General features: G+C 49.3%; 1 protein-coding gene across 1 annotated transcript in view; it reads left to right on the top strand.

Annotated features, from left to right (window-relative positions):
• The window catches only part of LOC126998643 (putative neural-cadherin 2), a 127,367-nt gene extending 110,611 nt beyond the window's left edge, over positions 1–16,756 (top strand). Inside the window, exons 9-26 of the mRNA XM_050860593.1 lie at positions 1,867–2,013; positions 2,284–2,460; positions 3,787–4,186; positions 4,889–5,091; positions 6,100–6,260; positions 9,971–10,139; positions 10,667–10,936; positions 11,941–12,072; positions 12,503–12,645; positions 12,732–13,071; positions 13,245–13,490; positions 13,599–13,937; positions 14,189–14,504; positions 14,724–14,916; positions 15,102–15,334; positions 15,523–15,750; positions 15,985–16,146; positions 16,269–16,756. Of these exons, the coding sequence (XP_050716550.1) occupies positions 1,867–2,013; positions 2,284–2,460; positions 3,787–4,186; positions 4,889–5,091; positions 6,100–6,260; positions 9,971–10,139; positions 10,667–10,936; positions 11,941–12,072; positions 12,503–12,645; positions 12,732–13,071; positions 13,245–13,490; positions 13,599–13,937; positions 14,189–14,504; positions 14,724–14,916; positions 15,102–15,334; positions 15,523–15,750; positions 15,985–16,146; positions 16,269–16,561 (4,152 nt within the window). The 3' untranslated portion in view covers positions 16,562–16,756. The remainder of the gene's footprint in view (positions 1–1,866; positions 2,014–2,283; positions 2,461–3,786; positions 4,187–4,888; positions 5,092–6,099; positions 6,261–9,970; positions 10,140–10,666; positions 10,937–11,940; positions 12,073–12,502; positions 12,646–12,731; positions 13,072–13,244; positions 13,491–13,598; positions 13,938–14,188; positions 14,505–14,723; positions 14,917–15,101; positions 15,335–15,522; positions 15,751–15,984; positions 16,147–16,268) is intronic.
• Positions 16,757–17,641: the final 885 nt, after the last annotated feature.

The raw sequence follows: 17,641 nt of genomic DNA, 5'->3' as shown, positions 1-17,641 counted from the left end.
TATGACTAAGAAATTTACGGAAGGATATACATAAAAAGACATATATATATAAAAAGTCAAACATGTAGGTGAAAACAATCCCCAAACATCGGTCAGCACAACACCACAACAAGAATATGACTAAGAAATTCACGGAAGGATATAAATAAAAAGACATATATAAAAAAAGTCAAACATGTAGGTGAAAACAATCCCCAAACATCGGTCAGCACAACACCACACAACCAGCCACCTCTAGTACATTCCCCTCGCCAGGCCATTACCATTACGTACTATTATCACCAATTCCTCCTAATTAGCAGCCATTCATTTGCACGCCAATAACGTTTTGATTGGCGCATCGAGATTAATTGCCGGAAAACGGTGGTTCGGGCAATAAGGTCTGCTGTTACTGGCGGCGGCTTGTCGTTTGTCTGTGTCCAGCCCTTACTCAACCCGTCTGGCTCAGTTCTGTCCACTTCCTTAGTTTTAGTCTTGCGTTCATAATGTGAGTGCGTGTGTGTGTGTTGGGTGGGTTGGGGGGAGGTGATGTGGAGGTTGTGTGTGCGTGTGTCTAGGTAGATTGGTGGATGGGTGTATGTGGGTATGGGTGTGAGTGTGGATGGGTAATTAAGTGGGTGGGAGGCTGAGTGTACGCGCTATTTTCTATTTCTCTATCCAACCATATCTCTGTATCTATCTTAGCCATGAAACTACGCAGAAAGGTGCGTTTTGTATGTATATTTTTCAGCAGAACCTTAACTTATGCAACACAACAACACCCAAAATGTAGCATTGTTGGAGGGAATGTGCTTAGGTGATTATCGTAAGAGACACTCAAATAATCAACCACACAATCGCTGAAGGCACCTGTGTAGTTTAATCTAGTGGAACCAAAGGGAAAGTTAATGTACAGCTGCCTCCAGAAAAATATCAGCCACTTTATGAATGATAGAGTAGAGAATAAGCGAATATTATATAGAATGAATGTTACTAAGAATCATGAATGTACTAGTTTCAGTCCTGAGTTGGTTGGAGATTACTTTCGTTGGCTACCTGTTCCTATTCGTGATGCTGACATTTGCTTAACTAAATTCGTCTGTCATTTAAATTCATACTACTAACTATAACTGATAGATATGTTAGATCGCTTCCGCATTACTTCACATCCTGGGCTTTGATCTAGTGTATTTGCATTGGCTAACTCGTCGCCCTTCCTCATCGCGAATAGGTTGTGTCATTTGAGTATGTATCTAACACAATGGACGCTAAACACTGTGTCAATCATGTATACGTATGTTTTATTCGGCTTCCGCATTGCTGCACTTCCTGGGTTGGGATTTATCTTCATTAGCTAATTGCACACACTTGCTCAGCGTGAATAATCTGCGTCATTTGAGCGTAGCGAGTGAAATAAGGATCCTAACTGTGAATTATTTATGTTTAGGTAAAGGTGAACTTGGGAGCACGCACTATTTTATTTAGCGTCCTGGGTTGCGACTCACTTACATTACATATCTATTCGTACTTGTTCAACGCGTTTAGTCTGTGTCATCTGAGTCCACTGAATAGAAGGAACGCAGGTAACTATGAATTATATATGTACTTGTTCAACGCGTTTAGTCTGTGTCATCTGAGTCCACTGAATAGAAGGAACGCAGGTAACTATGAATTATATATGTTTTGGACCACTTCCATATAACTTCTCGTCTTGGGTTGAGGCTTAATTGCAAAGGCCCAATTATACGTGCATGCTCAACCAAGATAGACTGTGCCATCTGAGTCCAGTCACATTACTTAACGTCCTGGGTAGTGGCTTACTTTCATCGACTAACTCTATGTACTTGTCTGTGTCATCTGCATCCAATCACCCTTCCCACGCTTCAGGTAGTGCCGGGCAGCGGACACGGTTGGGAGAACTTCGGGGTGCGTTCCGTGGGCGCCTCGGGTCAGCTCTTCGCCCTCAAGAGCCTCGACTACGAGCAGGAGACGCATCGACGAGGCTTCCGGTTCATGGTGCAGGTGACCGACCAGGTGAGAGAGAGAGAGAGAGAGAGAGAGAGAGAGAGAGAGAGAGAGAGAGAGAGAGAGAGAGAGAGAGAGAGAGAGAGAGAGAGAGAGAGAATAAAAGTAAAAAGTGCAGTTCGTGTCACAGATCACCGGTCATCCAGCTCCATTGTCCTCTCTTCCTCCCCCTTACTTTCCTCTCCCCCTCCCTCTACTTTCTCTCCCCCTCCCCCTACTCTCCTCTCCCCCTATTCTCCTCCCTCTCCACCCTACTTTCCTACCCCCCCTCCCCTCCAGGGCCCCCGCGGCTGGGAGGACCTCAACCACCTGGACTCGGCCTGGGTCACCGTCAAGCTGCGGGACGTGAACGACAACCCGCCGCTCTTTGCACGCCCGCACGCCCACGTCACGGTGAGGGAGGACACCGCGCCCGGCACCTCCCTTGCCGCCCTGCTAGCCCGCGACCCCGATGCCGTGAGTGATCCCTTCCTTGGGTATTTTGCAGGCGTCAGGGAAGTGCTTTGAAGATGTGTGAATCAAGGAACAAAGGTTGAAGATATTGCTGTTTTAAGGGGTCATCAGATGGCTGCTTTAAAGATGTGTGAATCATGGAGCAGGCAATGGAATGAAGAGATTCTCATTACAATTATGAATGTGAAACTTGGTGGGTCATATCGTGCGCAGAACCAAAACTACAGATTAGTAACCCAGGAGTTGTAGAACTAAGGCCCGACAAAGAACCAGGCGGAGATGAAATAAAAACCCTTGCTGAAGCAGGATAGAGAACGCAAGTACTATAGTTAGTGTCCTGCATTGGAGTAATAACAGTTAATGGTGATGCAGATGAGACTGATGTTATTACTTCACATTACTTCACGTCCAGGGCTTTGATCTAGTGTACTTGCATTTGCTAACTCGTCGCACTTCCTCATGACTAATAGGTTGTGTCATTTGAGTATGTATCTAACACAATAGACGCTAAACACTGTGTCAATCATGTATACGTATGTTTTATTCGGCTTCCGCATTGCTGCACTTCCTGGGTTGGGATTTATCTTCATTAGCTAATTGCACACACTTGCTCAGCGTGAATAGTCTGTGTCATTTGGGCATAGCAAATAAAATAAGGATCCTAACTGTGAATTATATATGTTTAGGTAAAGGTAAACTTGGGAATTTTAAGATTTTTTTTCCACACTCTATAACTAGCCTTGCGTGAACAGCACCAGGTGTGTTCACGAGGCCAGAAACAGGTACTTGTGTTCTCTGTTTGGGGCCGCGACACGAGCCTCGGCTAGATCAGAAAAATCACAGAAACTTTTAAAAAGCTGCGGCTTCGAAGTAGCACCGATGGAACAAAGTTTGTACAGTAAAAATGCAAATTTTAACATCTCCATTTTCATGGGTTTGCGCTCTTGGAAGGTAACTGGAACCCAAGGACCGACCGGTTGCCTGAGTCACTATGGTTCACCTGTTTCAAGTTTCCAAAAGGCCTTTTTTATCTGATGCCCAGTGAGGAGCGATGAAGTGTTATCTTTAACCAAAACTTTAACCCTGACTTGGAATTCTGCCGGTGATTTCATGGCTTCTAGGCACACACTCATTACAATAAAGCGTAAAGCAAAATAGCTCCACAGAAGAATAATTAATTGTGATTCATAGTAGTTGTTACGGAGGTTTTACAAGTAACAGAATATTATAAGATTGAGATAACTCGTTATTGCGTTGCGCAAAATACGAGACTCAGAGTTCAGCATCACCACATTGCAACTCCCAGTAACCTGCGGCCACGGTCCTCAGGGCGGGACACAGGGCGTCGACTACCGTGTGGAGGGTGGCGGGGACGCCTTCTCTGTGGACGGGGACGGCGGCGTCAGTCTGATGCGGCAGCTGGACCGCGAGGCGCCCGGCGGGGACGAGGTTGTGGTGCTGGTGGTGGCCGTGGACCGCGGCAGCCCGGCTCTCTCCGCCACCGCCACGCTCGCCGTCACCGTCACGGACGTCAACGACTGCCCGCCCTACATCACACCGCCCACCCTCCTGCACGTGACGGAGGGCGCCCCGCCTACCAGGCTGGGGGTGCTGAAGGTGACCGACCCCGACGTGTGGGCGCTGGGCCACGGGCCGCCTTTCACCCTCTCCCTGGCGCCCTCGAACCCCGCCCACGTCTTCTCCATGATCAGCCTGAAGTTCGACTTACGTGAGTACGACCTCTAATCCCTTCATCCTTGGCCATCACGCCACTCCACACGACACTCACATTGCTGGGGTCACTCGAGGAGGGAGGCAGCACATGCGTCTGGTGGCAACAGCAGCAGGGCATACGTAGAGCCACGAGATTCCAATGTGTCAGCCGTCTCGGTGGCCTTGCCAACCATAATTCTGATTAGTATTCTCTCTCTCGCTCTCTCACTCTCTCTCTGATACACACACACACACACACACACACACACACACACACACACACACACACACACACACACTTACATATGCACACACACACACACGCACGCACGCACCCACGCACGTATGCACACAAACTAGTAAATTTGCATTACACCTTGGTAAACATGCAGCTTAATGTGTACCATTTTTCCAAACAGGCATGACATTATTGGAGTACACAGGGATAAATTCCGAGAGAGAGAGAGAGAGAGAGAGAGAGAGAGAGAATGTTTAATAATCAGACTGAGCGCAGATTAAAACTTGTCACCATCGCAACACTTCTATAATATCAAGAAAATTCGTGACGTTCCTCTTATTTTCTGTCCGCTCCCTCCTCGCTGCATATGTCATTTTCCACCGTTTTCTCCCGTCCCTTCTCTGTTCCATATTCCAATGCTACGCCCTCCATTGTCCTCACATTTAACCTTTCCCCTTCGCCCCTTCGCCGCCCTCCCAGGCCTGGACAGCGGGCGCGGCGGGGCGGAGCTGTGGACGTCAGGGCCATTGGACAGGGAAGATCACCGGCAGCTGAGCGTGGCCGTGCTGGTGTCCGACGCGCAGGGCCTCGCCGCCACCCACCGCCTCACTGTGCTGGTGGACGACCTCAACGACAACCCCATGAAGCCCGCGGCCAAGACTGTGTACCTGTGGAAGACTCAGGTGAGGGAGGCCGCAAGGACAGACACACGCCCCACACACACACACGCAAACACACACGCACAAACACACACACACAGTAAGAATCATTTATCCACTTTTAAAACCAGTTGATATTTTCTGCTCATTTTCCTACGTTTTCTACTTCATTTTCCTCTTTCTCTCATGATTTTATTTCTTCTCTTCCTTCCCATTCTCTCGATCTTCCACTTTTCATTTCCTTTTCTCATCCCATTTAACTTACACAACTCCTTAAACAACTCCTTTTTAATCAACTAATACACACACGCCGAGTTAAATTTCCTCTTTCCATCCTGACCGTCTTTCCTTTTCTTTCCCTTCCTCTCGACCATTCACCCCTTAGGTAAGTTTTTCCTCACACAACTCCATTCATATTCCTCTTTCTCTCCTGACTGCCTTTCCTTCCTCCACTTCTCGCAATCTCCCACTCCTTATGTCCATTTCTCACTCCTTTTTCCTTAGACAACTCCCTCATATTCCTCTTTCCCTCCTGACTGCCTTTCCTTCCTTCCCCTTCTCGCAATCTCTCACTCCTTATGTCCATTTCTCACTCCTTTTTCCTTAGACAACTCCCTTCATATTCCTCTGTCCCTCCTGACTGCCTTTCCTTCCTCCCCTTCTCGCAATCTCTCACTCCTTATGTCCATTTCTCACTCCTTTTTCCTTAGACAACTCCATTCATATTCCTCTTTCCCTCCTGACTGCCTTTCCTTCCTCCCCTGCTCTCAATCTCCCACTCCTTATGCCCGTCTCTCATTTCTTTTTCCTCACACAACTCCATTCATATTCCTCTTTCCCTCTTGACTGCCTTCCCTTCCTCCCCTTCTCGCAATCTCTCACTCCTTATGTCCATTTCTCACTCCTTTTTCCTTAGACAACTCCCTTCATATTCCTCTGTCCCTCCTGACTGCCTTCCCTTCCTCCCCTGCTCTCAATCTCCCACTCCTTATGCCCGTCTCTCACGCCTTTCTCTTTACACATCTTCCTCAGGGCGGCGGGTCTGACGCTCCGCTGGGCCGGGTCTTCGTGGAGGACCCGGATGACTGGGATCTAGACGACAAGGAGTTCGAGTGGTCGGGGCCGCCACACCCGCTCTTCACCCTCAGACCCGATGGTGCTCTTTTCGCCTCCAGTCAGACCCGGGAAGGCAGGTGAGCTCACGCCTTCTCCTTTATCCCTTTCACTTCCTTTTCCTCTTCATGCACGTCTTCTTATGGCATTGTGTGGTTGCCCTTTCATGGATCTCGATAATGAAAAGAAGAAGCAGAAGAAGAAGAAGAAAAAGAAGAAAAGCAGAAAAACAATCCCGCAAGCTCCTCAAGGGCCGCTGTAAGACAAAGAAAGGCGGATAATCTATGAAGAAGGAAAAAAGTAACAGGAACAGCAGTAGTAGTAGTAGTAGTTGTTGTTGTTGTTGTTTTAGCTGCTGTTGGTTCATCTTTCTTTTTGTCTGTTAAATTGCTTCCTTCTGTTATTAAAAAAAGGATGCTATAAACTTCTGTTGGCGGTGTTATTGCGTCGTGAAATTCATATCCTGTTCCTCATATTGTTGTTTCTCCTCTCGTTGTTGTTGTTGTTGTTGTTGTTGTTTCACTTCTTGTTGTTATATTAATTGTCGTTGTTTTCCTTGTTATTATTATTTGTTGCTTCTCCTGTTGTTGTCGTCGTTGTCATTAGATTGCATCCTATCCAGCTAATCAATCACGGAAGTCAACATGTCCAGTCAACACGAGGCCGCGAGTCGTGTTTAGCGAGGCTTCACTTGGCTCACGAGGGGACGCAAGGGCGGACAGGCAGGGAGGGACACTTGAAGGCCGGAGATGGAGAGGGCCGCAGCACACACACACACACACACACACACACACACACACACACACACACACACACACACACACACACACACACAAAGACCCCCCTTCTCCCCACACCCACCCCTTTATCTTCAACCCCCCCACATAGAGACCTACCCCCTTTCCTTCCCCTCACACAAACATACACACACACACACACAACCCTCCTCCCCCACCTTTCCTTCCCCCCCACACACACACAACCCTCCCTTTCCCTCCTCCCCCACCCATACACACACACCACACACTCACAGCATAAGCCTCTTTCCCATTTTTTTCTCCCTATATATTTTTTTGATGAAACACTCAAACATATGACGGGCCCGTGGAATGTAATTTATCCGAACTCTATGGAAGCGAAAACCGGCCTTCCGCCCATTCCTGTACTGCCCCCCCCCCCCCCCCTCCCCTCCCGCCCAACACAACACAACAACACAACACTACACAACAACAACTGCTCTCGACGGTTGAAAATTCCGCTGCAACATTTTTTGGCTGTCGGCTTACCGGAGATATGCTAACGCTCACCAGCAACGTCCGAGTATATTTTGCAAGTTGGATTGTATTATTTTGTTTCTCCCTTATCGCTAACTAGAGAGAGAAACTTGCGAATGTGAAGCGTCAGAGGAAGTTCGTATGTTAAATATTGTGCGTTCTAATACGGTATGGTCTTATCTCTCTCTTGTCTGTGCATGTATTAGGAACGGGAGGCAGCGAGCGAGCGAGGATCAGGGGCACGGTAAGCTTCTCCTCTTGTCTCGGTTCTTTCCTGGTAGTGGCGGCGTCGGCGTTGGTGTTTGCGAGGCTTGTCGGAAAACAGCATCCTCGCGCGCCGCAAAAATATACGCGGCTGACTTTTGCCTGACCTAGTTTTCTTTACGTGGGCTGCGATGATTGTTTTTCTTTTCTGTGATCCTTCTCCCCCATCCCCATCTCTCCCCCCTTCTCTCCTTCTCATCTCCCCCTCGCTCCTCTCCCCTTCTCCTTCTCTCTTCTCCTCCTTCCTCCCTTCCCCGTGCATATCCAGCGAGTTAACGATATTATTCTGCTAGCGGCTAACGATAGAGAAGAAAAGTCTCACTACGTACCACAAAATGCTGATCATGTAAAAAAGAAAAGAAAAAAATATCGAGAAAATGTTCCTGCGATGTCTTGATATACTCCCCTCTGGAAAGCGTTAAACCCGGTACCAGCGACGGGCCAAATTTGTGGCTTTACCGTGTACCAGCGACGGGCCATATTTTTGTCATGATAAGGACCCCCCAAAATAGATAATGCATAAACTGACCACAAATGCGTTGATATATATTATGAAATTGTTTGCGTGAGTGATGACTTTTCTATTTTTTTCGCTTAGAGGGGCCTTTAAGAAACATGATCGTTGATGAAGCAAAGTAAGATGAAATTAATATGACGAATTGAATAATAAATCGAAGCATGATAGTTAGTTTAAAGAGGAAGGGAAATCGATGAAACGAAAAAGACCTCTGACAAAATTCAACTTCACCATAAGATTTAATCCGGATACATTTTTTATTTTTATTTTAGGCAGCGGCTGAGTAAAGCCACCCTTCCCTTCGTTGTATCCGGATTATGTACCAACGGGATCCAGGTCAAAAGAGCAGAGCAGGTATAGTTATTTAGTGTGTGTGTGTGTGTGTGTGTGAGAGAGAGAGAGAGAGAGAGAGAGAGAGAGAGAGAGAGAGAGAGAGAGAGAGAGAGAGAGAGAGTTTATTTGTTTATTTCCGCTGCACAAATAGACCATAATTCTAACATATCCTTATTGTGTTGTACGTGAATTTAAACGTTTTGTGGCTATCGTTCTATACATTTCCCGACCTTTCAGAAATAATGCCAACAAAAAGAGGGAATTGAACCGATATATCAGTCAAATAGTCGCGGCGCCATGAAATTCTAACCCAATCAATCAGTTAATCAATCAAACAATCAATCAGTCAACAGGAAGTACAGACGAATCAAGTAATATATTCCAACTTCTCTCCTCTTCCATCCTCTCATCCACTCTCCTCCCCAACTCCCCAGCCCGTGCCTCGTCCTCCGCCCCTCCAACACACTTGCTCGTAATAATACCTGGGATGCACGAATCAATACTCTGGAATCAACACTTCAGGCCGAGACAGTAGGACCGGCAGGCAGGCAGACAGGGTTCACGCTCGGCCGCTAGGTAGGAGCCAAGCCAAGTAGTAGGTAGTTCGCTTCTGCTACATTGACTCTGCGTGTATGTAACTACGTTCGTCTGTTGCGCGATTACTTCCAGGCGTGTCACGTACTCTGATATAAGTAAATGAGTAGTAGTGAAATAGTTACCCATGCAAATTTGAGACCCATTTTCTTCAGGGCAACCACCGGCCACGGGTCCTCTTGTATAGATATAAGAGTTCTCCCTCTCGAACACTGCTGCTGCTGCTGGGAGTATTCTTGTAAACGCTGACTACTTCCCCCTGTAATCTGTCTTAGTATTATAAACAGTGTGTGTGTGTGTGTGTGTGTGTGTGTGTGTGTGTGTGTTTAGGTAAAAGACGCTACAGATATATATACAGTAGAGGAGCACACAAGACCTTGAGCCGTTTCACGAAGCACTTAGAATACATTATCAAATTTAGTAGGAAGAGATAAGCCACCCGATTAGCGTTAGTCACGAACCCTAATTGAATCTGGAACCTCACGGAGAAGATTGTGAAGCAAGGCGTGATTGTGAAGATATTTACTTTATTTTCTTTACTGTTCTTTTGCCCGTCTATCTATCTATGTGGTTATCTATTAATTTATCTGTCTGTTTACCACTACATCTATCTGTCTATTAAATCAACTGCTTGTTTACTTGTATATATTTTGTTTTCCATTTTTCTTACTGTCATGCGTTTCCCTCTATCTCTCTGTCTATGTATCTTTCTCTGTGTCTGTCTATCAATATATCTCTGTTTACCGGTATATCCATCTGTCTGTTCATGTATCTGTCTGTTTACCTGTATGTTCATCTGTTTCGCCAGGTACGACCTCCGCTTCTCCGTTAGTGACCGCGCGTGGCGTCAGCGGGGCGTAGCGGCGAACGTGACGGTGGTGGTGCGGCTCCTCACGCCCGAGGCTCTGGCCCACGCGGCGCCGCTCGCCCTCACGCCCACCACGCCCGCGGACCTCACGCGCGGCTGGTCTCCCTCGGTAAGTACTCGCGACAGCCAAGCAAGTGTTTCCTCCTTCCAGTTAGGTTCGAGTTCAGCACTTACGATCGGGCTGACGAAATTAATTGTAAACTGCTTTAAGATCAGATGGATTGGAACATAAGCAGTTTCTGTAGTGAGCGTACTAGAAATAAGGGTTTTATTAGATACCTGATGCTTTTTTTCTAGCCAAAGTAGCGAGTGAATAAAAAAAAAGAACAGATGGCGGACATTGACTAGACTAACAAAGCAGCAAAGAACAAAAGATGCATAACAAATAAGCACCACCATCGGGTTATGTAACAGATATCCTAACTAATGACTTACGTGTCACCTAAGACCTTAACGGAGACCAGAAATAAACTACGAGCGACTAGAGGGAAGGAACTGATTAAACCTGATAACAAAACACTCCAAAATTGTGATTGTGGACATATTATTTTGCTGTTTTTAATATCAATTTGTCATCTTATGTATTCTACGTCTGGGAAGATTTCGTCAATAAACTGTAGTGTCATCAACCCACAGGAGGGCGGAGGACGGCTGGGGGCGCTACTGAAGGAGGTGGTGGCCGTGCTGGAGGAGCGAGACGTGGAAGTGGAGGTTGTGAGTGTGTACGGTGGATGCTCGGCTGCCCCGCCACCCTCACACCCCAGGGCCACCGCCGCAGCCACGCCTCCCGCCCCCGCCAACCCTGCGTCGCCCTCCACCTGCGTCTGGGTCAGCGCTAAGGACTCACGCGGCACCTACCTCGACCCCGTCAAGATTCAGGGGCTTCTTACGCTTCACACCCGTCAGGTCAGTACTATAAAAGAATGTCCCTAAAAATATCACTAAGACAACAAAACACAAACGAGAAAACGTAGAACAAGAAAACAAGAAAAAAACATAGAAAAAGAACAATAAAACAAGAAAACAACATATATGAAAAAAACAAGAAAATACAACAGGAAAAAAATACAATACCTTCTAATCAGTGCCCCTATTCAACTGATTATCACACACACACACACACACACACACACACACACACACAACACCCCCCACACACAATACCCTCCGCCACACACACACATACCCCCTCCCCCCCACACACAAACAACCCCGTCCCTCCCCCCCCCACACAACACCCTCCCCCCCCCACACACGTACCCCCTCCCTCCCACACACAAACAACCCCGTCCCTCCCACACCAGCGTCAATAACACTTAGTTGGCTGGCTCGTCGAAAATATTTATTATCCGAGCGTTGTTGTGTACCTGCAGAGTCACTTAAATATTTGTCGTTCTCGCTATATACACAACTCTCTTGACTGTTCCGGCGCCCTGTTTGCTGTCCTGTGTGGGGGGGGGTGAGGAGGGGAGGGGGGAGGACTTACAATTGTGTGGGTGTGGGTGGGGAAGGGGAGGAGGTACGTGTGTGAGGGAGGGAAGGGGGTTGAGGTATGTGTGTGTAGGGGGGGGGAGGGGGGGGGTACGTGTGTGTGTGTGTGTGTGTGTGTGTGTGTGTGTGTGTGTGTGTGTGTTCCCCCATCACCATAAACAGCTGAACAGGCTTGACACTGACCTGCAGATATTGTGTGTGTTTTTTTTGTCCTACTTTTTCTTGTTGTTTTTTACGTTTTTTTTTCTCTTGTTTTTTCCTTCTTGTTCTCTTCCTGTGTTCTCCTCGTTCTCTTGTTCTGTGTTTTCTCGTTTGTGTTTTTTATGTTATTTTAAGGGTAACAATAATGTGTATGAGAGACAGACAGACAGACAGACAGACAGAGAGAGTACACACCACCCTTATCACACCGCCTACAGATAATGGCAGCGACCAACCTTACCGTCACCGCCCAGCCGCCGCCCCCCGCCGCCCACACACTCCCTGGCAGAGGCACCGACGCCCACGTGCACTCCGTCACCTCCCTCGCCTCCACCAGTCCCCCGCTGCAGGTACGTCGATAGACTTTTCAACATATAAATAGATAGATAGCCTAGATAGATACAGTTGATAGATGGTTAGGTAGATAGCTCAATAGATAGGCCTGAATGAATGATAGATAGTTTATTGTGCAGGTACGTCGCAATTCTTGTCAGTTTATAAACAGATAGACAGATAGAGAGACAGTAGATAGATCAATAGCTAGGTCAGAATGGATGATGATAGACAGTTTGTTAACCACAGAGCACAAAAAAACATACTAACATTCTTCCGTCAAAATCAATCATTCTAGTTCGTGAAAAAGAAGTCAAATTAAAAAACGAACACCAGGTATTACAAAAAAAAAAAAAAAACGAGAATTTCCTAAAACTACCTGAACATTACACAAGAAATACGTACAAGAAGTATATAATTAAACACATCTTTCCTTTCCTTCCGCAGGTCGTGGACACCAACGCCACCTCCCTCGTCACCCCGCGCCTCACCCACGCCGCGCCCTGCCACGCCCTCACACCGGACCTCCCCGCGCCCTCCACGTGTCTCAACGGCGGCCGCTTCTTCAGGGGTGCCGATGGAAGAGACAGGTAATGCGTGCTTGTGTGTGTGTGTGTGTGTGTGTGTGTGTGTGTGTGTGTGTGTGTGTGAACAAGCTTAGTGACCCCTCCTTCAGGTGCGTGTGCCCGGGGAGGACGTGGGGCGCGCGGTGCAAGGTGCTGAGCCGTACCTTCTGGGGCTCCGGCTGGGCTTGGCTACGCCCGCTGCCGCCGTGCCTGCCGCTCACCCTCTCGCTGCACCTCCTGACGCGCCACCCCCACGGCCTCCTGCTCTATGCCGGGCCCTTGTCGCCCTCCCTGCACAAGGCCACACCCGCCCCCATGGTCGCCCTGCAACTGGTGGACGGGCGGCCCCAAGCTCTGGTGGAGACGGCTGGCGGCGCCCTCAAGCTGCAGGTGAACAAGTCCTTGCACGACGGCCACTGGCACAGCTTGCACCTCATCCTCGACCACCAGGTGTGTGTGTGTGTGTGTGTGTGTGTGTGTGTGTGTGTGTGTGTGTGTGTGTGTGTGTGTGTGTAAAAATAAAGAGATATATAAAAATGGAGAGATAGAGAAAGAATTAGACAGACTTAAGCAGAGACAATGACAAACACGGACACAGCATTGACCCTGGCCACCCCCTGCAGAGCGCGGTGCTAATGGTGGACCGATGTGGACGTGGGTGGGGAGGCACGGTGCAGGGCGACGCCCACTGCCTGGCGCGAGGACGGTGGCGCGTCCCTCAGCCGGGCGGTGCATGGCTGAGCTCAGCGCCTCTCCAGGTGGGCGGCTTTGCCCATCTCCCTCCGCTTCCAGAGGAGCACGGGTGGCGCGAGGCTCCCACCCACCACCACCTCAACGGCTGCCTCGCGCGCCTCACCATCAGTACCCAGGCGAGTGTTTCCCCTAGAGTAAATTGTTAGGGCTCAGCGAGTGCAGTGATCCATGGCGCCAAGTAAATTCCTTTGACCTCTGACTTCTTACTGTGTTTTTCATTACAGTTAACTGATCTTGGGGAGCCTGCCTACACCCATGCCAGCGTGGGGGGCTGCCGCCCGCAAGACACAGCCTGCCCGAGAAGCTGTGGCGTGAGGGGACATTGTATTGGTGGCTTGGAACATCCACAATGTGAGTGTGACTCAGGCCTAATGGGACCAGAATGTAGCTCACCCACCGTGCCTGCCCGCCTAGGGGCAGCATCCTACATGAAGGTGGCGCTGTCCTTCACCCCGGCGCCGCAGGTACTGAGGCTGCAAGTCAGAGTCAGAATGCGCGGTGCCCGCACCGGCCTGCTGCTGCACCTGGCCTCCCACCACCGCGCCTCCGCCTTCACTCTGCACGTGAGACTCATCTTCCCGTCCTTGCCCCGATACACCTGTTCATCCTAACGCTAACACACTTCTAAATTCTTGTCCGTTATTTCTTCTTTAGCTTACAGTATAAGGTAAAATGTAGAACATGCAATAATAAACAAACTACAGAAAAGTCACGCTTGGCTTTCTGCCACACACTATTCTATATAGATTATTTTATAGACTGTTGCGTCCCTTTCTGCTAAATGCATAAAAAAACATCCCTCTTTCGCGTACAGATGCAGGCGGGCGTGGCGTGCGCCTCGGTTTCGGGCACCGGCTGGGCGACGCGGAGGGCGTGTGTGTCGCAGCGGCCGCTCGGGGACGGCGTGTGGCACACCGTCGTGGCGGAGCGTCACGGCCACAACCTGTGGGTGAGCGTGGACGACGGGGACGGCTGGAGCTACAACGAGACTCTGGAGTCCCTGGAGACACTCGGCGGGGCGAGACCCCCACCGCCTCTCCTGGTGGACAAACACGACGGTTTGACGGTGGGCGGCCTGCCGGAGTTTACAGGAGTGAACCTGGTGACGGTGCACAACGACCTGCAGAACGGTGAGCCTCGGGCTGCCCGGAGTGTTGAGTTTCAGTGCAAAGATCGGTTTTTTTCATTAACACACTGGCATGTTTTCTATGATGACCCAAGTTTTAATGCGAGAAAACAGGACGGAAAACTCTCAGTTTGACACTAAAACTTATTTACTAAGTGCAATATTGATAAATTTTTCTTTCATGGTGACGATCGCTTCCCTCTCCCACCTCCACCTCGCTTAGCCTGCCTGGACGACATCAGAGTGTCGCACCACCAACTCCCGCTGCCACCGGCTGTGAACGGCACCCCCTGGGGCCAGGTGACCACCCAGCAGCACCTGCTGCAGGGGTGTCATCCCCCTGGGAACCCGTGTGCCAACACTACCTGCGCGGCACCGCTCTCCTGCCGCGCTGTTTGGGACCAGCCCTCCTGCAGGTGAGCCGTGCCCTCCAGCCGATATTCTGATACACATTTTGGTGCCTCCTCTGTAATGTTAAGATCTTCCGCTTTCTGCTTTTGCTGTTGTTTTGCTGTTCCATTTGAAACTCTTTTCTGACATCTCACCATGACTTCCCTTGACACCCTTCAACTCACTGTTTCCATGGTTGTGTGTGCGGCAGCTGCGGCCCCGGCACGCAGCTGGTGGACGGTGCGTGTGAGGACGTGGACGAGTGCCTGTGGCGGCCCTGCCTGCATGGCGGCTCCTGCCTCAACCTGCGGCCTGGATACCTGTGCGTGTGTGGGCCGGGCCACCTGGGCGACCACTGTCAGTGGTCAGAGTTAGCCTCGAATGGCCACCCATTGGCGGCCCCGGCTGCCATCGCGGCCATCACCGTGTCCATCCTGGTGCTGGGTAAGTCATGAACAAATTTAGTACACAGACTCCTTCGTGTGCCGAACTATAGTTCTGTATAACAAAATTTTATAAGAATAACTGGAAGGACACAATAAACGACACAGTCTACGGGTCAACAAGTCTGTCCAATAAACGTGGAGTCCCGTCGGGCACTGTGCCCCCCTCATCAGTGTGTTTTTCAGCAGTGGTCCTGGGCGTTGTGCTGTCTCTGAGGCTGCACCGACTGCGAGGGGCGCAGGGACCGCAAGCAGGAGCGGAGAAAGGTGACATCCAGAGCGTGAGGGGCACGACAATAGACAGCAGTGAGGGGGAGAGGGTTGGGAAAACAGGTGTTCGGGAGGACTCGAGCGACACCTTGGTGGAGCTGCTCAAGCTGAGGGTGTCGAGGGAACCGTCAGACCACCAAAGGGAAGGTGAGTCAGGATAGCCTGCAGGACCATTCCCCCTTCGTCTGTGTGCATCCCATCTGTCTGTCTGTCTGCCATTGGGTACAGATTGATGAATGGGTGGAGAATATATGGATTGATGGATGGACGTTAGTACGTATATATGTATAGATGGATGCTTCTTCAGTGGTTTCAGATATATTACTCAATCTCAGCACTGACTTTCCCTCACATCCATACTGTTCCTCGCCTCGGTTTCAGGTTCAGTGTCGCTGCACGAGTGGGACAGCTGCGGCAGCCTTGGTTCAGTGACATTCATGGAGACTAAGCTGCCCCTCGCTGCCCTGCATTCCGAGGACCCACATAAGTGTGCCTGCGAGGGAGTCGTTCCCCTCTCAAGACATTCCTCTTCCCCTGTGTCAGGTGAGACCCCACGTGGCAGCAAGAGTGTTAAGGATTGAAAATAACTAAAAGATATAACAGCTTCTCATGTCCAGTAAATTACAACTATGTAACAATACACTATCATTTTCTTCTCTCGCCAGCGTTGCGGACATGCCTGGACCTACATCCGAGCAGCCGTCCAGCCTCAGGGCCCTTGGAGGTGTCTGACCTTCTACATAACCTTCCTCCTGTGCCTTGCCCCGCCAGCCCCCACGCAGGGCTCCACAGTGCTGGGGGTTACAGAAGACCAAGCCTGCGTGGGCGGGCAGATACCGAAGAAGACGAGGTACTGGAGCATCACTGTACGCCTTGCACCTCACCTTCAAGAGGTAGATCCCTCTCACGTAACCTTGCTTATGTCTTTAACGTAGAGAGGTCTTACTTGTGTCAATGACAGTTAGGAGTCACAACCATGCCATGCTTAACGCTAACAATCCTTCTCAGGCAGAGACTTGTCCTCTTTCTTTCCTTCTTACCCCAAACTGTGGATGACTGGTGAGCCGGGCCTTGGTGTTTGTGGAGTACATCATTATCATTGTTGTTGCTGTTCTTGGTTTTACTGATGTCATCATCGTCGTCACAACAAGAGTCACGGCACAGTTCTCTCCACCACAGGGTGACCGTCACACTCGGCCCTCGGTTGCCAAAGAGTGGGGCAAGGAAACGCGGGGCCGCCATGTGTTCAGCGGGGGAGCTGCAGCCTGCTTCCCCTTTGATCCCAGGTGAGTGGCCGCCTCTCCGGCCAGGCTGTCCTCTTAATGAAGTAGCGTCGCCCAAATCAATTCACCACACAGGAAATTATGGCGCCATATTGGTGTTCTCTGCAATGGTAAAGAGAAAGTTGGGGACATACACCAAATATTATTTATGTATGGACGTGTATGTTTTAACGTTATTCTTATCGGGTGTCTCCTGAAGGTAGAGGAACGGTGGCTGCCTAGCTCTGTGGTGGTGCGCGCTGCGAGTGAAGGACGTCCAGGCGCCAGAAGCGAGCGTGTAGGGAAGATAACGAGCGTGCAGGAGCCAGAAGGAAGCAGTAGGAGACGGTAATGTACTCTCGCGGCACACTTCTCAGCATCTTGTAGCAGTAACTAACAGATTAACACGTAGTCTCGCCTAACATAATAACTTCTCTTTCAAAAACAATCAGCTTCATTTTAGACAGAGTAACCGTCTCGTTGGCATGAAAAATACAACTTAACTGAAGTGTCAGTGTATGCATACTTGTAGTTGATCAAATTATTTAAATCTAATCCACCAGAAACAATTTGGGTTCCTAGGAAGTAGTGATTTTATCTTCGGCGGAATGGTCAATACAAACTATAGTTTGGATGGGAGGGGGCTCTGTTAGTCATTTGTTGCGTTAATTATCAACACGCAAGGCTGACGTATGGAATGTTAATTTCAACCTCTTGTGTGGGGCCTTTTTCTACTTGGAGAAAATCTTAAGTCTTGTGAGTTTTCACTTTCCTCC

The sequence above is a fragment of the Eriocheir sinensis genome, chromosome 14, assembly GCF_024679095.1.
Source record: "Eriocheir sinensis breed Jianghai 21 chromosome 14, ASM2467909v1, whole genome shotgun sequence".
Lineage (NCBI taxonomy): Eukaryota > Metazoa > Arthropoda > Malacostraca > Decapoda > Varunidae > Eriocheir > Eriocheir sinensis.
Note: the sequence above shows the minus strand (reverse complement) of the source record. Positions and strands in the feature narration are given on the sequence as shown.